General features: G+C 37.0%; 1 protein-coding gene across 3 annotated transcripts in view; it reads right to left on the bottom strand.

The window, feature by feature from the left end:
- RAD51C (RAD51 paralog C) overlaps window positions 1-25,870 on the bottom strand; it is a 54,349-nt gene that overhangs the window by 24,951 nt on the left and 3,528 nt on the right. Inside the window, exons 4-8 of one of the 3 annotated variants that reach the window (XM_079906089.1) lie at window positions 24,682-24,815; window positions 14,349-14,480; window positions 7,687-7,753; window positions 6,918-6,978; window positions 233-296 (exon numbers count right to left, since the gene is read on the bottom strand). In XM_079906089.1, coding sequence (XP_079762215.1) covers window positions 233-296; window positions 6,918-6,978; window positions 7,687-7,753; window positions 14,349-14,480; window positions 24,682-24,815 — 458 coding nt within the window. The remainder of the gene's footprint in view (window positions 1-232; window positions 297-6,917; window positions 6,979-7,686; window positions 7,754-14,348; window positions 14,481-24,681; window positions 24,816-25,870) is intronic. The other 2 variants (XM_079906090.1, XM_079906091.1) reach the window with 2 other exon arrangements.

Here is a 25,870-nt window from a genome sequence, read left to right as displayed (position 1 = left end):
ACTCCCCTATAAATAAGTATTTCCTCTGTTCTTAAGAATAAATTTCAGTTTAATTGTGACTAGAGAATTCTTACATATACTACTATTTTGGGGATAATGTTCTAAGCGTCAAAAGCTGTCCTCAAATATGCTTGCTGCCTACAGAAGTTAACAGAAGCAATTTGTAAATGCTCTCTTGAGATAATTACTGCCCACTAACACCAAAATCCCACTCTAACCAAATAATACTGACTGTGATTTGAAATAGTACTGTAGCATCCTTCTGGCTTGGTGATTTGTACAATGTTGCCAACCTGCTTAGAGAAAAAGAATAAATACACACAAACACATGATCTTAATTAATTAGTTCAGACGACTGATTTCATAATTTAAATTCATAGCTTTTTACTATAATTCTATTATTTTGTTCTCTAAGAACACAGAAAGCAAAGAAATATCAAAAATACTCCCTTAAAACAAGAGCTATATGTATACATGTAATAATTATTACATATAATAACAATACGGGCTTCCCCGGTGGCACAGTGGTTAAGGATCCGCCTGCCAATGCAGGGGACACAGGTTCGAGCCTTGGTCTGGGAAGATCCCACATGCCGCGGAGCAAATAAGCCCATGCGCCACAACTACTGAGCCTGTGCTCTACAGCCGCGAGCCACAACTACGGAGCCCATGTGCCACAACTACTGAAGCCCACGCGCCTAGAGCCCAGGCTCCACAACAAGAAAAGCCACTGCAGTGAGAAGCCCGCGCACTGCAACGAAGAATAGCCCCCGCTCGCCGCAACTAGGGAAAGCCCACGTGCAGCAACAAAGACTCAACATAGCCAAAAATAAAATAAAAATAAAAATAAATTAAAAAAAACAAAAATCCACAATAGATTTGTTTACATAAGTGAAATTTTAAAACAACCAAAAAGGCCAATGACTGATTCAAATAAATTATTTTATACATGACAAGATGCTATTTACACTTAAGAAAATAAAGTGGAAGAAAATATTTAATGAGATTGGAAAATATTATTAATATATGAAGTATAAGTTATACTGTATGAGCCCACATTTATGAATGTTTGTACATATACATTATATAGAAAAATTACTAAAAGACTACAATCAAAGGGACTTCCCTGGTGGTCCAGTGGGTAAGACCCCATGCTCCCAATGCAGGGGGTCTGGGTTCGATCCCTGGTCGGGGAACTAGATCCCGCATGCATGCTGCAACTAAGTTCTGGCGCAGCCAAAATAAATAAATAAATATTAAAACAAACAAAACCAAAAAATACTACAATCAAAAAGTTAAGTTGTTGTTACAAGGTAAAAGTTGTTTTTTTGTTTGGTTATCTACATCTTTCAAACTTTCTACAGTACTTGTGTATTTTTTTACGTGTTATAATAGAAGTATTAAGACAATTTCTTGGTATTTAAATGAGGAACACGTACTCATATTATACTAATACAAATAATCTAGGAAAACACATTCTTTCAAAATGCTTATGTTCAGAAAAATCGCTGTCAAAACAGGACAAGGTCTGTTTAGGTATGATTTTATTGTGTACTCTACAAAGTAAATAATATAAAACTGAAAGCTGAAAGTAGTTGAGAAATAAAATTCTAAACTCTTATTAACTATGCTCAAATACCGTAACAGCAACAAATACAGTTGACCCTTGAACAATGTAGGGGTTAGGGGCACCAACCCTGTACAGTCCAAAATCCAAATACTCTGCTTCAAAAACAAAGGAATTGATAAATGAGTCACCCAAGGGCAGGAAGCTGAAACAGTTTAGATAGAATCAGGACTCAAACCCTAGCTCTTTTAACTCCACATACTCTGATCTCTAATTGAACACAAAAAAACTCTTCCCCACACTTAAAAGATCTGTAAAATGAAAATACAGATACTACATTTATTGAAAAAAATCTGCCTATAAGTAGACCCATGCAATTCAAACCCTTGTTGTTCACTGGTCAACTGTATAAGAAAAAAAAATTTTTTTTTTTTTGGCCGCACCATGTGGCATGTGGGATCTTAGTTCCCTGACCAGGGATCAAACCCGCGCCCCCTGCAGTGGAAGCATGGGGTCTTAATCACTGGACCGCCAGGGAAGTCCCTAAGCAAAAACTTTTAAAGTGTCTTTTAAAAATTACTTTAAAACTGATATAATTTATTCACAATAGCTAAAAGGTAGAAGCAACCCAAGTGTCTGACAGATGAATGAATGGATAAACAAAAGGTGGTATATACATACCATGGAATATTGCTCAGTCTTAAAAAGGAAAGGAATTCTGACATATGCTACAATGAACCTTAAAGACTTTACACTAAGTCAAATAAAGCCAGTCACAAAAGGACCAATATTGTATGCTTCTGCTTATATGAGGTGCCTAGAGCAGTCAAATTCATAGAGACAGAAGGTAGAATGGTGGTTCCCAGGGGCTGGTAGGAGGGGAAGATGGGGAATTAGTATTTAATAAGCATGGAGTTTCAGTTTAGGAAGATGAAAAAGGTCTGGAGATGGATGGTGGTGATGACTGTAAAATAATATGAATGTACTTCACGCCACAGAATCGTACACTTAAATGGTTAAAATGGTAAATTCTTTGTTACATATACTTTACCACAATTTTTTTTTTTGGCTGCAGCACACAGAATGCAGGATCTTAGTTCCCTGAGCAGGGATCGAACCTGTGCCCCCCTACAGTGGAAGTGCAGTCCTAACCACTGGACGCCAGGGAATTCCCTACTTTACCACAATTTTAAACAACTGGTATAACTGTACAAAATAAGGATTCTAACTTAGAGAAAAATCATAGCCTCTCAGAGTTAAACGGATCATTTCTTTAAATGTCATATAATGTTGATTTGTTTTCAAAAATAATTCAAAAAGACATCTTGGTTTATGATGGTACTCTCTTAATTTTGAAATTGGCCCCTACTCAGGCATAATTCAAAAGAGAAGCAATCAGAGACCATCATCCATTAGCTTTTAGGTTTGTTCTTTCAGGATGAGAATAGAAGAATCCAAAATGTCATATCTTTGTAACAGCAACTGTCTGCATAAATAAAATAACTGTTAAGTAATATGTAATATAAGAATAATTGTGTTAGGGAGTGAAATCATCAACTTTTACAATGCTTTAGGGCTGATGGTCTATCTTTAACGCAAAATAAAACAGAAAAAATAGAGGCATGGAGTATTTAAATCTATCTTATTAAAAAAATCACACTTTTGTTTTTGTTTTGTTTGTTTTGCGGTATGCGGGCCTCTCACTGTTGTGGCCTCTCCCGTTGCGGAGCACAGGCTCTGGACGCGCAGGCTCAGCGGCCATGGCTCACGGGCCCAGCCGCTCTGCGGCATGTGGGATCTTCCCGGACCGGGGCACGAACCCATGTCCCCTGCATTGGCAGGCGGACTCTCAACCACTGCGCCATCAGGGAAGCCCAAAAAAAAAATCACACTTTTTGATTCAATGAAACAAAAATTAGCTAACCTTCTGAAAAAGTGGTATCTAAATCACCTCATATCACCATATGTCCAAAAAGGTACCCAGTACATCCAACTTTTCTGAGAAAATTATTAAAAAGCAAATAAGATTTTAAGAAGCATTTATATGTTTATTAATAATCCTAACATCAAATGGGCATTAAGTATTAAGGTTGAAAATCTTCCTCAAATTTCTAGGTAAAAATAAAATTTATATTTCACGTCTGCATCTCAAGAGATTTTTTTTGTGTGTGTGGTACGCGGGCCTCTCACTGCTGTGGCCTCTCCCGTTGCGGAGCATAGGCTCCGGATGTGCAGGCTCAGCGGCCATGGCCCACAGGCCCAGCCACTCCGCGGCATACGGGATCTTCCTGGACCGGAGCACGAACCCGTGTCCCCTGCATCGGCAGGCGGACTCTCAACCACTGCGTCACCAGGGAAGCCCTCAAGAGATCTTTTTAAACAACAAACTAAACCAAAGAATCACTTGGCTCATGGCCCCAGCTGAGATGAAGCTTAACATATGGCTGAACTACAGTTTAGGTCAGGAAGAAACAAGACAGAAGCACAATTTGTGCTTTAAAACTGAGACACATATGAAACACTGCGCGGGGGTGTTGATGTATTACTCCACTCTACCACCAGATCTCCTTGGCAAACAGTGGTATAATTCTGAACAATCTTGGCCTCATCTTATCATGAATATGCAAACTGGAGGAAAACCCACACAACGTACCGGACAGAGACAAAAGTATTTCTCTTAATAACTATTGGAATGTTATTCCATTATTAACCAAAGGGTAAAAATCAGGCGTTTCTAGTGAAGATGGGGACTGGGGCATGAGGCGGAACACTTAAATTCAATTCTCCATGTAAATTTGGCTAGTCAAGGTCTTTAGTTTTCTGCTCAAACTATAAGTGTTCATTTTTATAACTATTTTCCCCCAGTATGAGTTTCTATTTCCATCCTTTCAAGATAAACTAAATTTTAAAACACATACAAGATTTCATACAACTTTAATAACTTAAAGATATCAGATTTCAAACAATGAAGAACAAAACTATGTTGATTTTATTAAATGAGGTCAACTTATTCTGATTCTATAAAGTATGTACATTACTTATCATATATCTACAGCCTAGGAAAAAAAGCAGTTTGGAGAAAAAGGTTTTTACCTAAAAAGGAGGATAAGAGCTATACCTTCAGATTCGCTGGCAATCAATGCAATAATATAATAACATTCTAGAAACAGCAATTATAGGAGAAAAGGAATGGACTCTATTATAAAGTCAGCTAAAAAATGTGGATACTACTACCTATTTCATAGTTATTTGGAAAATAAAATGAAATTATATATATACATACACAGAGCACTTAGCATAATAAAGAACAGTTAATAAATATTCAAAAAATGGTAGCTATTATTTACTACTTTTTAATCTTTCTGTGCCTTGATCTTCTCACTGCTAGTGATAATTGGTACAGCGTTTTCTAAGAGTTACTGAAGGACTCACAGATATAGAAAATAAATTAGTGGTTACCAGTGGGGAGAAGGAGGGGGCAATACAGGAGTAGGGGATTAAGAGGTACAAACTACTATGTATAAAATAAGCTACAAGGATACACTGTACAACACAGCAAATATAGCCAATATTTTATAATAACTATAAATGGAGCATAACCTTTAAAAATTGTGAATCACTATACTGTATACCTGTAACTTCCATAATAGTGTATATCAACTATATTTAATTTTTTTTAAATAGTTATTGAAGGGATTATATGAAAGGTTGTATACAAGGTGCCCAGTTAAATACCTAGCACAAGCAGGCACTTATTAAAATGATAGTATGGAATACAGGTAAAAATTCATAGAACAGCACATTTCCCCTAAATCTATCTATTCAATGTCAGTGTTCTACGCCACTAATTTCTTGGGAAAGATTAGTAAGAAGCTGAAGTCATAAAATGGTTAACTCTTAAGAAAGTAAGCATGATTTTCTGATCTCATGGGTGCCTAACCAATGCTAACTTCTAGAATTTGACAAAGGCAGCAAACTTCTCCTTCTGACGAATGCATAAAAAGATGAAAGAAACATCTTTCTCTCCTCCTATTATTTTTCTCACTTCTTAGATGTATTCTATTAGTGAGTATGTAATACTAGAATAATAGTGGAAGACTACTACTGTATACTAGCTCAAGGGGAACTTCTAATAACATTTAAATAGTGGAATGTGCTTTCCAGAAACCTAAATCTGGGAAAATATAAGCGATATGTTCAAAAGACTCTCATCTGGAGAACTGCTGCCAATCTTTACAATACGGTTTGTTGCTGAGAAAAGAATTGCTTTTGTGAATCCAGTACACAATGACTTATTTACAGAATTGGAGGGATGGGAGTTGAATGTAAAGCACTATGTATTATGGGGGAAAAAAGTTACCTGAGGTCTTTGGAAATGCCAGCTTTAAAAGAGACACAAACTGCATGAACTAGTTATAAAAGATGTATACAAATATAATAGGGTCAGCTATGAGCTCAGCGTCAGTAAAACCTAACTTGGTCAGGCTTGATTTTTTTCACTTTGTACAAGAATGAAGAAATGCAGAAAAAGAAATAGATAGTATCTCTGACCAGACCCAATATGTCTTTAAGCAATCCTTTTTTCCATTTTTGCCCACATGCTGTCTCAATTTCCCTATTTTATTGGAGTATTTCCAAACCAAGTTCTCTAGGTTATACCAATTAACTTGAAAGCAGAGATGTTGGCATAAATCTGACATTTCTAGAAGTATAGAATAAAAGACTCCACGGCTTTCAATTGCCTATTTAAAAAAAATGAAAGGTGGTTTGTTCACTTGCTCAGCAGCTTTAAAAACAAAGGTTTCATGCTGCCACAGTTTTATTTTAAAGAACAATACTTGTGAAAGGCAAGTAAGTAACTGGATAATAAAAGTAGGACAGGAAAATATAAAAGAAAACAAAAACAGACACAATTTCACACAGGAAATATATTAACAAACTAAGAAAAACCATCCTATTTTCCACATAACCTAAAGCTAACCTCAAAAGTTTTCCTTTTGTCCTGATTTTACTCTTCTTTCAATCCCTTCCAGGAACACAGAGTACCTACCTCCCTCTGCATGGTTAATAAATGGTACTTGATTTCAAAGAGCTTTAGAAGGTAGCATTCTTTGGCCACCTACTCATTTCAGGAGCACCCCATCATTTCAATATTCCGAAGAATTTCCTAGGCAGTTAAATGTGCAGTATAACAACATGTTTCTATGTTTGCTCTAGGTAATGAAGGCAACAAAAGCTTTAGTTCATGGGGCACTGTAGATCTCATCCACTGGACTAGCTCTAAGAAACTGATAAATGCTCAGTGTAATTAACCCAATACTCAGAATTTTTAACTTATTTCTATACTGACCTTCGCTTCTGGTCCCAATGAAAGATTAGTCGTATTGTAGCAGCATGCCCCCAACTTTCCCCTGAGGGAAAAAGAACATGGTAACTGACTGAGTTATAAGTCTCTCAGAATGCCTCTGACCAAATACAGTTTTACTTTGCTTAATTTAACATAACAAAAGTATATCTGGTTTCAAAAAACCTGGTACATGGGTAACATCCTGAGATTAATAGATTTTCACCTATCTGTGGCAATACTGCAGATCATTACCACTATCCTCTATTTGCTTTTAGAAAACTTTGTAGTTTGAGTCAACATATTTGTCAATCTTCCTTATCATCAGGCTTACTAACGTATTTCAGACCACCAGAAGAAAAGCAAAAGCTCTGACAGAATATTCTTAAAGATTTTAGTACAAATAAACCTTGAAGCACTGTGTTCTAACGAAGCCACGAGCAAGGTTAGAGTCATAAGCCTATTCATTACAGTTTGATTTGTATTTAAATGGATTCACCACTCCTCCTAAGACTGCGCTTTCTGAGGGAGTCATCTTATGAATATTTATATGCTAAGTACCTGACACAAGAGTTGCCAGAGAGTAGATGCTCAATAAATGTTAAACAACTGAAAGGATGAGTCAGTATCTAAAGGCACTGTGCTCCACACTAAGATTTATCAGTGAATAAGACAGTCTTCTCTACTTTCATGGAGCTTACAGTACTCAACAAGCATCAAATGAAAGAGGTAGAAAAAAATGTATTTAAAAATGTTTATTTGATTAATTGCCTACCCAGTGCAGGAACCAGCAAGGCCTGATTTTTATCAATCTTTGTTGTCATCTGATTGGTTAAAATTACCTACAAAAACAAAATGTGAGAAAATTAGGTGAGTCTCCTCCCAAATTTATCAAGTAAATAGTCACGTGATTTTAGCATTCTGAATATAATCTAATTTAAAGAAAGATATATGTAGGTAATGAAAACTTTTCTCATATATTTTTTAGATATTACCCATAAAAATGAGTAAAATTATCTGAATACATGATTCTACTGAATATAAAACATTTTTTAACAGACTAGAAGAAAGAAGTTCTTATTGTGATAATGGAAGGAAAAAAATATAGTAGATAATACATAAAGATCTAAAGAGACCATGTGTAAAAACTTCATAACTAGGAGCACAGGAAACATGGGAATCTGTGTTCTTTACCACTGTTGCCTCTCTAGAATATATTTACTCAAAGGAATATAAAATCCTTAATAAATAACTCAATGTTTATACTTTTAGGGGAGAGACAGTATTACCATTTATGATTTTACAGAAAAAAAAAACTGAGGCAAAGAATTATGAGAAGAGATCTAAAATCATAAAGAGAGCACAGTATAATAGAAGAACTGGGAAAAGATAAAACCCAGTAACAGATCAACTGACCCAAAAATTATGACTATGCTAGTCTGCTGGTAATAGAGATATAGGTGTTGCCTTACTCACAGATGCCCTCAAGGCTAAAAATATTGCTAATTCTTTTGGATTAGATAGTGGCCTATAGAAAAGATTCCATGTTTAGAAAGATAGTAATTTTATTTTATTTACTTATTCTTTGGCCGCACCGCATGGCATGCGGGATCTTAGTTCCTCAACCAGGGATCGAATTCGTGCCCCCTGCAGTGGAAGCACGAAGTCTTAACCACTGGACCTCCAGGGAAGTACCGAAAGATAGTAATTTTAGAGTAGAGATAAAGAAAGTGTTTAAGGCTACCTTAATATAGTAAAAGTCAGATTATCTGGCACCTTCTCATCTAAAATTCTCCAGAAATGGTTATTTTAAATATTGTTCCAATACAGATCTTCCCTCCAGAAATAAGACAGATACTACTTCAAGCTGAAACTGATAAAGAACTTCTAAGAAAAGCAATAAGAAAAGATACCTACTCTAAAAAAGTCATCTATTGCTTAAGAAAACTGAAAAGAAAAGGCTGTTTGGCTGTTCCCACCACAGTGGTCAACACTCTAAAGTTTCTGTTTATCTACGAAGGAGAAATCTGTGATCCATCTAGATCTCAGTCAAGCACAAACTGGATGACAGCACTTCCTCTTAGTTCCTCTCCCCTTAAGTGCCATAGTGGTTTTCCCATGTGTTACCTTATTCCAGGTATCTCAGAACAAGCTAAGCAGGAATTTAAATTGGTAATTCACTAAAATATATGTCTTACTGGCATCCACAACATGTTGAACAATACTCTTTACACACTATCAAGTGTTTAATCTTTAGCAACTGGGATATTTACTTACACCAACACTTTTTGGTTAAAGGTGCACTATTCAATTCTGCAGCCATGAGCCACATATAGCTTTTTAAAACTAATTAAAACTAGAAATTCACTTCCTCTGCAGCATTAGCCACATTTCAAGTGCTCAACACCCATGGAACTACTATATCAGACTGAGCATTTTCATCTTTTTTTCTTTTTTTGGCTGCATTGGGTCTTTGTTGCTGTGTTCAGGCTTTCTCTAGTTGCAGCGAGCGGGGGCTACTCCTCATTGTGGTAGGTGGGCTTCTCATTGCGGTGGTTTCTCCTGTTGCAGAGCACAGGCTCTACGTGCGCAGGCTTCAGTAGTTGCGGCACGTGGGCTCAGTAGTTGTGGCTTGTGGGTTCTAGAGCACAGGCTCAGTAGTTGTGGCGCACAGGCTTAGTTGCTCCATGACATGTGGGATCTTCTCACGCCAGGGATCAAACCCGTGTACCCTGCATTGGCAGGTGGATTCTAAACTACTGTGTCACCAGGGAAGTCCTGAGCATTTTCTTCTTTGTAGAAAGCTCTACCAGACAGCATTGGCTTAGAGAATATTACACATCTTACACATTATCCATTACACATCTTGAGGAAATTGTAAATAGACATACTGGCTTACTAGTTGTTCAACATCCCAAAATAAGAATTTGCATTGTTAGCATATACTTATAATTAACAGTATTTCTGCAAAAATGTTGGGTTTACCATGACATAAATGAAAATTACTGTGTGATTACTCCAAGCTCCTAAAGAATGAGTCTTGGGAGTTCTTGGGACTAGTGGATAGGATTATGGGCTTTCACTGCCATGGCCCGGGGTTCAATCCCTGGCCGGGGAATTGAGATCCCGCAAGCTGCGCAGCACGGCCAAAAAAATTAAAAAAGAATGGGTCTTAAAATAGTGAAGTGGGGACTTCCCTGGTGGCGCAGTGGTTAAGAATCTGCATGCCAATGCAGGGAACAAGGGTCCGAGCCCTGGTCTGGGAAGATCCCACATACCACGGAGCAACTAGGCCCGAGCGCCACAACTACTGAGCCTGCACGCCTAGAGCTGGTGCTCCACAACGGGAGAAGCCACCGCAATGAGAAGTCCACGAACAGCAACGCAATTAGAGAAAGTCCGCGCGTAGCAAGGAAGACCCAACGCAGCCAAAAATAAATAAATTAATTAATTAAAAAAAATAGTGAAGTAATAATCACTTTAAAATTATAAACTTCACTGCTTTAAAAATACTTCTGTGGGCTTCCCTGGTGGTGCAGTGGTTGAGAGTCTGCCTGCTGATGCAGGGGACATGGGATCATGCCCCGGTCCGGGAAGATCCCACATGCCGCAGAGCGGCTGGGCCCACGGGCCATGGCCGCTGAGCCTGCGCTCCGCAACGGGAGAGGCCACAACAGTGAGAGGCCCTCATACAGCAAAAAAAAAAAAAAAAGAAGAAGCCAGACATAAAAGACCACATATTGTATGATTCTATTTATATAAAATATCCAAAAAGACAAATCCATAGAGACAGAAAGCAGACTAGTGGTTGTTAGTGGCTGAAGGGAGGGTGCAATGGGGAATGATGGTTAATGGGTAAGGGAGTTCTTTCTGGGGGTGACGGAAATTTTCTAAAATTAGATAGCTGTGATGGTTGCACAACTCTGCAAATATACTAAAAAGCACTGAACTATGATTTAAAAGGGTTAATTTTATGCTATGTTAATTATATCTAATAGAGCTGTTAAATTTTTTTCTGATAATAATCAAATAAATGCATCTCTAGAAGGACTCCCTCCATATCAGTCTGCAAAGACTTAAAAGACTCAAAGTTGGTAAAGAAGTGGGAAAACAAGAATTCTCATGCATGTTATACACATGAAATTAACATAATATTGTAAATCAAAATATCTCAAAAAAAAAGTCTATCTTCTATTTTAGAAAAAAAGTATAATTGGAATCTAATCAAGAGGAAACATCACAGAAACCCAAAATTGTAACTTTTTTTTTTTTGCCAAGCCATGTGGCATGTGGGATCTTAGTTCCCCAACCAGGGATTGAACCCGTCCGTGCCCCTGCATTGGGAGCGTGGAGTCTTAACCACTGGACGGCCAGGGAAGTCCCCACAGAAACCCAAAATTAAGAGATAATCTCTAAAATCACTGGCTTCTATTCTTCAATACAGCAATGTCACAAAAACAAAGAAAGGCAACTAAAGAGATACAACATCTAAAGGCAATATGCGATTCCAGTTGGCAAAAAGAACGGGAAAAATTTGCTGTGAAGGACATCGTTGGGATAATTGACAGAACAGGAATATGGATTATATACTAAAGTGCTGTATCAATATTAAATTTCCTACATTTGATAACTATACTGTGGACACATATGAGAATATTTCTTGTTCTTAGGAAATACACACTGAATATTATCAGATAAAAGGATATGATATATGCAACTCTTTTCAAAGTGTTCAGAAAAATATATACATAAACTCTGTGTGTGTGTTTGTGTATGTATAGAGAGTGGGGAGAGAGAATAAGAATGAAAAAGCAAACCTTGGGAAAGGTTATATGGGAGTTCTTTATACTATTCAAATCAACAAAATAAATAAAATTCTATCTTTTCCCCACTGAACTAAAAAAAAAAAAGAAAGGATTCCCATTCATTGTTGTAGAGAATATACTTTGGGATACGCTTTCTGAGAGCAATTTGATAATATATTACAAAAGGTTTAAAAATAGGGATATCTCACTGGCTTAATACTTTCAGAAATGACTGGACACACGGACAAAGAAGAATATATAAAGTTGTTGACTCCAGTGTTTTACATGGTGTTTTACATGGTGAAACACTGGAGCCAACTTTAAAGACGATCAATAGAGAGAGAGGTGGTTAAAAAACTATGCCACAACCATACAGTAGTATACTATATAGATGTTAAGGTAAGGTACATTTATAAAGTAGTATGTATGGGAAGAGGTTCATAGTATATTAAGTAAAAAACAACTGTTTGATTGATTTTAATATGATTTCACTTAAAAAATATGTATATGTTTACACAGAATAAGTTTGGAAAAATATATACAACAAACTCAACAATAATCAACTCTGGGTAACAGATAATATAATTGCTTACTTTCTACACTTTTGATTGCTTAAAACTTTTTTTACAGCAAGCAAATATAACTTAAAATTGTAAAATGTACTTATTAGCAAAGGTCATACATGCTTCTATAGATGCTAACTGGGAAATTAAAAATCAAGTAAAGAAGAATTTTAAACTAAGAGGAGAAAATATACACTCAACCCACAAAGTCCTACCTCTAGAAGTAGCTACTATAAATGTTTTGGTCCTTTCAGATCTTTTTCTTCATATGTATAAATATAAATGCACATATATAACTTCTGTTTTCTTCAAAAATTGGGATCACAGGGCTTCCCTGGTGCCGCAGTGGTTGAGAGTCTGCCTGCCAATGCAGGGGACACGGGTTTGTGCCTCGGTCCGGGAAGATCCCACATGCCGCGGAGCGGCTAGGCCCGTGAGCCCTGGCCACTGAGCCTGCGCGTCAGGAGCCTGTGCTCCGCAACGGGAGAGGCCACAACAGTGAGAGGCCTGTGTACCGCAAAAAAAAAAAAAAAAAAAAAAATTGGGATCACACTAAATATATTATTATGTAAGTTGAATTTTTTCACTTATTCATATATCTGGATATATCTTCTTCCATGTTAGTGCATGTATATTTACATTACTCTTCTTAAACACTGCATAGTATTCCATGTTCTTATGTAGATTACTTTTTTTTTTTTTTGGCTGAGCCGTGCAGCACAGCTTGCAGGATATCAGTTCCCCAATCAGGGATTGAACCCAGGCCATGGCAGTGAAAGCCTGGAATCCTAACCACTAGACCACCAGGGAACTCCCTAGATTACTTTTTTAATCAGAAAAGATGAAGCTATTTCTGTTAAAAAAAAACAAAAACCTAAGGAACTATGCAACCCATTAGCCTTGAGTGCCCCCTACTGGGGACTCTTCACTGATATTAACAGAATGCTAAATTACAAATTAATGCCAAGAAATAATTCAAAGACAGGACACTATGTTTTCAGCATATGGCAAAAAAAAATCTAAAAACTCAAAAGAAAAAAGTATGTTTTGAAATTATTTTATTGAGGAGTTATTTACATATGATGTATTACAGCCTTGTGCAAAGGACTCTAATTGGCGGTGAAGACAAGAAAATCAAGGTAAGCAGTTTGATCTTCTCCCATCTCCCTCCCAGACAAGTGTGTATATTTGTGTCAGTGGTAGGATGAGATTGCAAAGAGAGAAGTGAAAACAGGCAATAAAAAAAAGTTTTTACCTCACTCCTTTTTTTTGTTTTTGTTTTGGGTTTTTTGGCCACAAACGCATAGCACGCAGGATCTCAGTTCCCCGACCAGGGATCGAATTCGCACCCACTGCAGTGGAAGTGCAGAGTCCTAACCACTGGACCACCAGGGAATCCCCTACCTCACTCCTTTTATCTCTTTACTTCTGAACTTATCTTTATGTCTCTCCTCACACTACAAATCTAGAAGCATTAGCTCCACCTCTAAACATCTAGGTTGTTTACACTATGTAATTTTTCTATCTGAGTCTGTGATTATACACTACGTAATAATCAAAGACTCAAGAGTAAAAGAAAAATGGGGATGTTGGAAGAGCTCACCTGAAAAACGTCAAGTATGTTACAAAGAAAACAATGCAATTATCAAAGATGGCATTTCTTTATCAAAGTCCATTTTTATAACATGGCATCTTGATTATGCTTTTCATTTGCCAGGAAAACTGATATACAACACTTATGACTGGATTTAATATTTTTTATAGAAACCAAACCAAAACAAAACTACATTCAGAACTGTATATCTATATTATTTGCTTTTAGTCAAGCAAATTCTATTTTTGCTATTTCTAGACTGTAACATTTTATTTTTTTACTTTTATTTATTTATTTATATTTGGTCGTGCGTGTGGCATGCGGGATCTTAGTTCCCTGACCAGGGATCAAATCTGTGCCCCCTTCAGTGGAAGCATGAAATCCTAACCACTAGACTGCCAGGGAATTCCCTAGACTTTAACATTTTATATAATCTTGACTTTATAATAAAACTCCCTTTAGTAGTAATACTTACAGCTAATCTGTGGTTATTTGCAAGGCTGATCATTTGCTGCGCTAGGCCATTTAGTAACCGAGTACGAAGAGACAGGTCATCTAGGTCATGACGAAAAGGAAAAGCAATACCATCCACTATCACTAATCGAACCTAAATAAAGAAGAGATAATGATATTAGGTTTGGTATTTAAAATAAAATAATAAATGGCAACCAAAAAGCAGAGTCCATCACAGGAAAACAAAAAACAAAAAACCTTAAAATCCAGGGTTCTATTTCCAACTCTCCAAAGGCTTCATTTTGGTCAGGTATAAATCTGTTCAATGCTTTCTGCACTAGTCACCAAAAGTTAAAATGTACTCTGGTTTGATAATTTATCATCTTAAAAAAGTAATTCAACAAAAGAAAAAGGGGCAATTACAATTTTCTTGCAATTTGCCACTACACCCAGTCTTTACAGAGGTGTACTGATGAAAAGCACTTGAAATCTTAGCAAAACCAATTTCTCAACTAAATGTCAATTTTACCTTCAGGGTTCTTTTTATGTTGAAAAAAAAAAACCAAACGCTCAAATATTAAATTATAAAACCTTTTTCAAAAGCTGAATTTTTTTTTTTTTTTTGCGGTACATGGGCCTCTCACCGTTGTGGCCTCTCCCGTTGCGGAGCAACAGGCTCCGGACGCACAGGCTCAGCAGCCATGGCTCACGGGCGCAGCCACTCCGCGGCATGTGGGATCTTCCTGGACTGGGGCACGAACCCGTGTCCCCTGCATCAGCGGGTGAACTCTCAACCATTGCGCCACCAGGGAAGCCCTTCCGTTTTTTTTTTTTTTTTTCAAAAGCTTAATTTTTGATATACTTTTTCTTCTTAATTTAAAACATACTATAGGGCAACTAACCATTACAGAATCTGTCATAAGATAGAGTTCAGGAAGAGGCAGGTTTGTCTTGAATTCTAATCAAGAAAGTTCACTTACAGATGATAAACATTTTCATGACAGTTTCATTTCTAATCTGATCTAAATAATGGCTCTTATGGTGAAGTTAGTATAATATATAACCTAAGATCCAAGAACAAATAGAATCTGGAAATTAATCTAAATGTAAACAAACAAAATACTATAAGATTATATATATTTTTCTACCTAATAAGGACTAAGCTAAAGAACAAGCTTTTGTGAAGCACTGTTTTAGTAAGACATTTTTATATCTTTTATTCATTCCTTCATTCAACAAATATTTATTGACACCTACTATATGCTAGTCACTGTTCCAGGCATTGGGGAACAAGAAATAAGATCCCTGTTCTCTTGGAGCTTACGTTCTAGTGAAGTAAGGGACAATTAATGTGCAAACAAATATATGAATAAAATAATTTCTTTTTTTTTTACTCAATGAATTACAAGTTTATTATAAAAGGATATAACTCAGTGCCATAGGATCCAGCTATCCCACTCCTAGGCATATATCTGGAGAAAACTATAATTCAAAAGATACATGTACCCCAATGTTCATAGCAGCACTATTCACAGTAGCCAAGACATGCAAGCAACCTAAATGTCCATCAACAGATGAAGGGATAAAGAAACTGTCGTATATATACACAATGGAATACTAGTCAGCCATAAAGATGAATGAAATAGTGCCATGTGCAGCAACATGGATGGACCTAGAGATTATCATACTAAGTGAAGTAAGTCAGAAAGAGAAACACAAATACATATGATATCACTTACCTGTGGAATCTAAAATATGACACAAGTGAACTTATTTACAAAACAGAAACAGATTCACAGACATAGAAAACAAACTTGTAGTTACTAAAGAGGAAAGGGGATGGGGGAGGGATAAATTAGCAGTTTGGGATTAGCAGGTACAAACTACTATATATAAAATAGACAAACAACAAGGTCCTATCGTACAGAACAGGGAACTATATTCAATAGCCTGTGATAAAGTACAATGGAAAAAAAATATGAAAAAGAATATGCGTATATATGTATAACCAAATCACTTTGCTGTATACCAGAAACTAACACAACATTGTAAATCAACTACACTTCAATTAAAAAAAAAAAAAAAGAAGGATATAACTCAGGAACAGCCAGATGGAAGAGATGCATAGAGAAGGTATGGGGAAGGGACACGGAGCTTCCATGTTCTCTCCGAGAGCCATTCTCCTAGCGGGTTCACCAACTCAGAAGCTCTGAATAAGATAATGTCTGATGATGATAGGAGCAAAAAAGAAACTAAAACTGGGTGAAATGACAAAGAATAAGTAGGTGAAGGGGTAGAGGGAAGCTAACTTAGACTAGATGTAAGGAAGGCATCCGTAAGGACTCAATAGAACTGAGTCCTGGATAAGAACCTCTAGGAGGGAAAGACAACCCACATACAAGGATGCGGAAGGGCAAAGGCCCTAAGACACAAACAAGTTTGGCATGTTTAAAGGGTCAGAAAAAAAGTAGTGAGGGGGAACAGGAGGAAATTACATCAGAAAGAATCAGTGGTGTGCTGAGGCCAAATCCTACAAGCTCCTGAGCCAGGTGCTAAATTTTTAGAAATTTTACAAATCCATCATTAAATACAGTCATTAGCAAAATTAAGCTATATACATTAAAATATGGATAATAAATACTGAAAACTCATTCCTACTACATTTTACTATTATCTATGCTTTTAAGGTTATTTACATCTATTTTACCTTTATAGTGCAAACATTACATAATGATGTGCATTGTTTCTTCTCTACTCCATGTCCAATGACATCATACATGATACCAGCCATGATAGGAGTATTTTCGTGTTTTTTTTTTTTTTTTTTTTTTTTGCGGTATGTGGGCCTCTCCCGTTGTGGAGCACAGGCTCCGGACGCGCAGGTCCAGAGGCCATGGCTCATGGGCCCAGCCACTCCGCGGCATGTGGGATCTTCCCGGACCGGGGCACGAACCCGTGTCCCCTGCATCAGCAGGCGGACTCTCAACCACTGCGCCACCAGGGAAGCCCGATAGCAGTATTTACTACATGGAAATCAGCAAGCAAATCAGTTACAGATCAGGACTTGATTTGTTTTGCTGGTTGTCTAGACTTTTAATAAAGCGATGGGAAAAAAATGTCATAATCAGATTGACCTTAAAAATGTGTTGTGTCTGTAGAGAACAGACTTGTGGTTGCCAAGGGGGAGGGGGGTGAAGGAGGGAAGCATCAGTTTGCTGTACCGCAGAAATTAACAAGACACTGTAAATCACCAATACTTCAATAAATTTTTTTAAGTGTTCTGTCTGTATCCATTGCATTGTGAACTACACAAAAAAATGAGGAAATATGCTTCTACTTTTGGAAAATGAATCCAATAACTAGGAATGATCATTAACTCAAATCAAAAGAAGAAAAATACTCCACGGGAAAACACTATATAATTGCAAGTTTTGGTCCTAGGGTATTTGCGACGAGTCCCAAATATCTAGGGCATCCAAGGACCTCTCTGCTCAAACCAGAGGAGCTATACAGCCTAACCTATAATGCAAGAATAGAAATAGGCTGTTTTCCTCTCTACAGTACAGATTTTACTGAAAGTGGCTGAAATACAAAGATCTGGACGTTCTGTTAAGTGGTAACTGTCACACTCATGGCTTTTCTCCAAGTTTAGGGAGCAAGCTCCTGAATATTCTCTGGTGAGTTTCCTTGGTCTCTCAAAAAGGCAGATTATACCGAATGACAGAAAGTCGATGAAGTACAGAGTTTGAGTGGGTAGAATAAAACAAGCATTGTCAAACAAACAAACAAACAAAAACCAAAAAACAAGCACTGTCATTCAACTCATAAAAGCTGAACTTAAAAAGTCACCAACATGGGACTTCCCTTGCAGTCCAGCAGTTAAGACTTCATCTTTCAATGCAGGGGGTGCAGGTTTGATCCCTGGTCGGGAAGCTAAGATCCCACATGCCTCGCGGCCAAAAAACCAAAATATAAAACAGAAGCAATGTTGAAACAAATTCAATAAAGACTTTAAAAGTGGTACATATCAGGGACTTCCCTGGTGGTGCAGTGGTTAAAAATCCGCCTACCAATGCAGGGGACATGGGTTCGAGCCCTGGTCCGGGAATATCCCACATGCCGCGGAGCAACTAAGCCCGTGTGCCACAACTACTGAGTCTGTGCTCTAGAGACCCAGAGCCACAACTACTGAAGCCTGCGCATCTACAGCCTGTGCTCTGCAACAAGAGAAGCCACCGCAACAAGAAGCCCACACACCGCAACGAAGAGTAGCCCCCACTCACTGCAACGAGAGAAAGCCCGCATGCAGCAATGAAGACTCAACGCAGCCATAAATAATAAAAATCTTTTAAAAAATGAGAAAAGAACCATTTAAATAAATAAATAAAATAAAATAAAATAAAATAAAAATGGTCCACATCAAGAAAAAAAATCTTAAAGAAAAGAAGTTACCAGCGTGAATTTTTATTTTGGTCGTGCCCTGTGGCTTGTAGGAAACTTAGCTCCCCTCGACCAGGGATCAAACTCATGCCCACTGCAGTGGAAATGCAGAGTCCTAACCACTGGAAGGGAATTCCCTCCAAAGTGAATTTTTTAAAATAAAAATTAGGAATCCAAGAGAGTTTTAAACTCTTTATGTTTCAGAAACATTTTGTGTAGTGTAATTCCCTTCTGCCAGCAGTTCTTTCCTTTGTGCAACTAACAAAGAAGAAATTTTGGGTAAATGGATCATGGGATGACTCCATTTGATATTCCTTCTTTTCTTACTATTCACTGACACTAAGAGTGGTTTATTAGAGATATGAGGTCTTTCCCATATCACAGATAAATTGTTCAGTGTAGAAAAATGAAAAAACTGAGGATGTATCAAAATACTGTAATGTCAGCAAAATAACCATATTTTCCATTTTCACAAAATAAGGCTCAATAAAGACCCCATAGGGCTTCCCTGGTGGCGCAGTGGTTGAAGGTCCGTCTGCTGATGCAGGGGACATGGGTTCGTGCCCCGGTCCGGGAGGATCCCACATGCCGCGGAGTGGCTGGGCCCGTGAGCCATAGCCGCTGAGCCTGCGCGTCCAGAGCCTGTGCTCCGCAATGGGAGAGGCCACCACAGTGAGAGGCCCAAGTACCACACACACACACAAAAAAAAAGACCCCATAAAGAAAGAATATAAGAACATAAAAATTGTGAGAAGCACTTAAGAACGTACTTCCTGTCACAACCAGTCATCTAGATTTCTGGTCTTTTTACCTCTTAGGGAAAAATCCTCAGTAAGTGGTGCTGGGAAAACTGGACAGCTACATGAAAAAGAATGAACACCATACACAAAAATAAACTCAAAATGGATTAAAGACCTAAATGTAACGCCAGACACTATCAAACTCTTAGAGGAAAACATAGGCAGAACACTCTTTGACATAAATCACAGCAAGATCTTTTTTGACCCACTTCCTAGAGTAACGAAAATAAAAACAAAAATAAACGAATGGGACCTAATGAAACTTAAAAGCTTTTGCACAGCAAAGTAAACCATAAACAAGACAAAAAGACAACCCTCAGTATGGGAGAAAATATTTGCAAATGAAGCAACAGACGAGATTAATCTCCACAATTTACAAGCAGCTCAGTATCAAAAAAACAAACAACCCAATCAAAAAATAGGCAGAAGACCTAAACAGACATTTCTCCAAAGAAGACATACAGATGGCCAACAAACACATGAAAAGATGCTCAACATAGCTAATTATTGGAAAAACGCAAATCAAAACTACAGTGAGGTATCACCTCACACCAGTCAGTATGGCCATCATCAAAAAATCTACAAACAATAAATGATGGAGAGGGTGTGGAGAAAAGGGAACACTCCTACACTGTTGGTGGGAATGTAAATTGTTACAGGCACTATGGAGAACAATATGGAGGTTCCTCAAAAAACTAAAAATAGAACTACCATATGATCCAGCAATTGCACTCCTGGGCATAAATCTGGAGAAAACCAAAACTCGAAAAGATATTTACATGCACCAAATGTTCACTGGAGCAGTATTTACAATAACCAGGACATGGAAGCGACCTAAATATCCATCAACAGATGAATGGATAAAGAAGATGTGGTACATATATACAATGGAATATTACTCAGCCATAAAAAAGAATCAAATAATGCCATTTGCAGCAACATGAATAGACCTAAAGATTACCATACTAACTAAGCCAGACAGACAAATATCATATGGTATCACTTATATGTGAAATCTAAAAAATGATACAAACTTATTTACAAAACAGAAACAGACTCACAGACTTAGAAAACAAACTTATGGCTACCAAAGGGGAAAGGTGGGAGGAGAGAGATAAATTAGGAGGTTGGGGAAGAAAAAAAGGAAAAACAGAAATGGTAAAAATTCATCAAATTCCTCAACAACAGTAACACAGGAAGCTAATCAATTCAGCAAAAAAATACACCTCTGTTGTTTCACTTTCATCATGCTTGTTAATGTAAGCAAAAATAGCAACCAGCGTTTATGTTAAAACAGTACCTGTTCCTCAGTGAGGGGAGCAACTTCTTTGCTGAATTGGACAGCCATCAAGTGCTTATTGGTAGCTTAATTTTGCCAAATAATGGCATAGGTCAGATATGGATAAATAAGTTCAGCAAAGTTCAAATTGATGAAAACCTCTTAGGGAAAAATCCTGATGTAAACAAAATGCAAGAAAATTCTGTAATAGTCAACCTTATGGTCCATATTTTGAGGAAAATACAGAAATTTATTTATTTATTTACGGCCACACCGCATGGCTTGAGGGGTTTTAGTTCCCTGACCAGGGATCGAACTCAGGCCCTTGGCAGTGAGAGCACAGAGCCCTAACTACTGGACCATCAGGGAATTCCCCAGAAAATAATTTATAACCAGAAATAAACGGTAACTAGAGCTCATCAATGAATTTGGTAAAGTTGCAGGATACAAAATTAATAAACAGAAATCTGTTGCATTTCTATACACTAACAACAAAAGATCAGAAAGAGAAATTAAGGAAACAATCCCATTTACCACTGCATTGGTGGTGGGAATGTAAAATGGTTCAGCAACTGTGAAAAACAGTTTTGCAAGGCCTCAAAAAGTTAAACATAGAATTAGCATATGATCCAGCAATTTTGCAACTAATAACTAAAAAATATATAGTAAAAGAAACAAGAGAATCAAAATGGTATACTAGAAAATAACTATCTAATAAAAAAAAGAAGGCAGTAATGGAAAAATTGAGAAATAAGGTATAAGACATATAGAAAAAAAAAAAACAGCAAAATGGCAGAAGTACCTCCCTATGAGCAAGCACGTTAAACGTAAATGAATTAAACTCTCCAATTAAAAGGCAGAGATTGGCAGAATGGATTTAAAAAATGACCCAGCTGTAGGCTTTCTACAAGAAACTCACTTTAAGTCCAAAGATACATATAAGTTAGGTGTGAAAGGATGGAAAAAGATATTCCCTGCAAACAGTAACCAAAGAGAGCTGGAGTGGCCAGACAAAAGAGACTTTAAGACAAATACTGTTACAAGAGACAAAGAAGGACACTGTATAATAATAAAAGGGTCAGTCCATTAAGAAGATATAACAATTATAGGGAATTCCCTGGCGGTGCGGTGGTTAGGACTTGGTGTTTTCACTGCCATGGCCTGGGTTCAATTCCTGATCAGGGAACTAAGATCCCGAAAGCCAAAAAAAGCAAAAAGAAGATATAACAATTATAAATATATAGAGACCTAACAACAAAGCCCTAAAATATATAAAGCAAAAACTGATAAAATTGAAGAAAGAGGACTTTCCTGGTGGCATAGTGGTTAAGAATCCACCTGCCAATGCTGGGGACATGGGTTTGAGCTCTGGTCAAGGAAGATCCCACATGCCTTGGAGCAACTAAGCCTGTGCATCACATCTACTGAGCCTGAGCTCCAGAGCCCGCGAGCCAAAACTACTGAAGCCCACATGCCTAGAGCCTGTGCTCCTCAACAAGAGAAGCCACGGCAATGAGAAGCCCACGCACCTCAATGAAGAGTAGTCCCCACTTGCTGCAACTAGAGAAGGCCCGCGTGCAGCAAAGGAGACCCAATGCAGCCAAAAATTAATTAATTAATAATTTTTAAAAATAAATTTTTTTTAAATCAAAGAAAGAAACAAGACAGTTCTACAGTAATAACTGGCAATTTCAAACAGCTCATATTCAATGATGGATATAACTGGACAAAAGATAAACAAGGAAAGAAAAAACTTAACAACACTATAAATCAACTAGAATTAGCAGATCTATACATACAACACTCCACTCAACAGCAGACTACACATTCTTCTCAAGTGCACATGGAACGTCCTCCTGCATAGACCAGATGTTAGGTCACAAGATAAGTCTCAAATTTATAAAGATGGAATCATTGTTATCTTCTCTGACCAGAATGGAATAAAATTAGAAACCAACAAAAGGACATTTGAAAAATTCACAAATATGTGGAAATCAAACAACACACTCTTTTTTTTTTTTTTTTTTGCGGTACGTGGGCCTCTCACTGTTGTGGCCTCTCCCGTTGCGGAGCACAGGCTCTGGACGCGCAGGCTCAGAGGCCATGGCTCATGGGCCCAGCCGCTCCGCGGCATGTGGGATCTTCCCGGACCGGGGCATGAACCCGTGTCCCCTGCATCGGCAGGCGGACTCTCAACAACTGCGCCACCAGGGAAGCCCAACACACTCTTAAATAAACAAAGAGCCAAAGAACTCAAAATGGAAATTTGAATGTACTTAAAGATAAATGAATATTAAAAAATAATATACCAAAATTTATGGGATACAGTAAAAGCAGTGCTCAGAGGAGAATGTACAGCTCTAAACAACTATATTTTTTAAAAAAAGGGAATTTCCTGGCAGTCCAGCAGTTAGGACTGCACACTCTCATTGCCAAGGGCCTGGATTCAATCCCTGGTTGGGGAACTAAGATTCCACAAGCCACATGGTGCAGCAAATAAATAAATAAATGGTTTCTTAAAAAGAAATAAAGATCTCAAACCAATATCCTAAAATTCTACTTAAAAGAACCAGAAAAAGAAGAGCAAACTAATCCCAAATAAAGTAGAAGAAAGTAATGAAAATTAAAGTGGAAATAATCAAAATAGACAAGAGACAAACAATTGGAAAAATCACTGAAATCAAAAGTTGATTCTTTGAGGGACTTCCCTGGTGGTGCAGTGGTTAAGAATCTGACTGCCAGTTCAGGGGACACAGGTTCAAGCCCTAGTCTGGGAAGATCCCACATGCCGTGGAGCAACTAAGCCCGTGCGCCACAACTACTGAGCCTGCATGCCACAACTACTGAAGCCCACGTGCCCAGAGCCCGTGCTCCACAGCAAGAGGAGCCAGCGCAATGAGAAGCCCATGCACTGCAACGAAGTGTAGCCCCTGCTCGCCACAACTAGAGAAAGCCCGCGCGGCTATGAAGAACCCAACGCAGCCAAAAATAAAATTAATCAATTAATTAGTTTTTTAAAAAAGAGAGAGATTTTTAAAAAAAAGAAAAAGAAAAAAAGTTGATTCTTTGAAAAGATCAACAAAATTGACAAGCCTTTAACTAAAGTGACTGAGAAAAAGAGAGAAGGTGTAAATCACTCCAGTCAGGAATCAAAGTAAGGACATTACTACTAATCTTATAGAAATAAAAAACAAAGAGAATATAATGAACATTTGTATGCCAAAAAATCAGATAACCTAGATGAAATGGACAAACTCATTGAAAGACACAAACTACCAAAACTGACTGAAGACACAGAAAATCTGAATAGATTTATAACAAGAGATTGGATCAGTAATCAAAAGCCTTTCAACAAAGAAAAAATCAGGACCAGATGGCTTCACCAGTGAATTCTATAAAATGTTTAAAGAATTTACACCAATTTTTCTCAAAGTATTCTGAAAAGTAGAGAAGGGAACTTCCTAACTCATTTTATGAAGCCAATATTACACTGATACCAAAGCCAGACAAAGACATCACCAGCAAAGAAAACCACAGACCAATTACAGATGTAAAAATCCTCAATAAAATACTAGGAAACTGAATCTTGTAGTATATTAAAAGGATTATATATCATGATCAAGCAGGATTTATCCTAGGAATGCAAAGGTGGTTTAATATGAAAATCAATCAATGAAACACACCAGATTAATAGGATGGGCGAAAAAAGCCACATAAATCGTCTCAGTTGATTCCGAAAAAGCATCTGACAAAACCCAACACCTTTCATGATAAAAACAATCAACTAATCAGGAATAAAAGAGAGCCTCCTCAACCTGATAAACATTGAGCCATACCTTTGGGTGTTCTGAAAGGAAGTCTGGAAGCAGATAAACTTGTGCCAGTAGCTCTGTGTAGTCACGACAACGAAAATAATAAATATGGGAAAGAATATTTTCAAGAGTGAAATCCTGCAAAGCTTTTGGGTGCTCTGAAATAAACAACAAAACAATTTTAAAATAGTTTTACCTGTCATTTCACAAACTATCATTTCATAATTCCTGACCTCTTATTTTCACCTTTTCCACTGTTTCCTTACATACTAGACTAAAAATTTAGACACATACACAACTAGAGTTTTAATGTCTATCTTTTCATATTTCTAGTTATTGGCTTCCATTGAATAGAAGTAACACAATGGAACTTCTTTCTTGTTTTTTTCATAAGACTCCAAATTAAAAGTTAAAAGGAAAAATGTTGAAAAGCAGCATATTTTTCCCTTAAATGCTACAGTATAATTTGGTATTTAAGTAGAAACAATGATATAAAATTCTCTCCTTAGATTTGTTTTTTTAAAAATAACCAGATTGGTTCTGGACATATTTCAGAGAGAAACAAGTTAAAAATCATTGCATTTAAAAATGTACTTAAGTTTTAATGCTGAAAGAAAAACCAAGAAATTAAATTTCAGAAAATATTTCCTATTACAAATATACATTTAACCAGTTCATTTTTAACCAAAAAACAACAGCTTAATCACACACCACTCATTAAAAACTATATTCCAGTGCTACATCCACAATATTTACAAGATCTTAAGACACTATTACAAATTACACCTGTGACATGGATAGCTTACAGGACTTTCAATAGATATACTGGTCATTGGTTAAAAAGGACACCTAGTACTACAATGAAAATAAAAATATTCAGCTGATTATATTCATTTAAAGGGAATACAAACATCTTAGGAAAAGCTTTATGTTTTTTAACATTTCTAGAAAAAATGCACATCCAAAAAATAAAATACAATAAAGCAAAAGAAAAGCAAAAGAAAACAGTCAAACCAGAAACCATTTAATTTTATGAGTAACTGAAGGACAAGAACTAGAAAACAAATTACCTTAAAAAAAACTTTTTTAATCTAACACTTTATTTCCACATAATAAGCGCAGAAAAACTTCCCAACACTTTTAACAATACAATTAACATAGTTGTGAAGTCAATTACATACTACTCAGAGCCACATAAGGTCAATCAGCCTAA

Source organism: Stenella coeruleoalba, assembly GCF_951394435.1.
Source record: "Stenella coeruleoalba genome assembly, chromosome: 19".
NCBI classification, from domain to species: Eukaryota; Metazoa; Chordata; class Mammalia; order Artiodactyla; family Delphinidae; genus Stenella; species Stenella coeruleoalba.
Note: the sequence above shows the minus strand (reverse complement) of the source record. Positions and strands in the feature narration are given on the sequence as shown.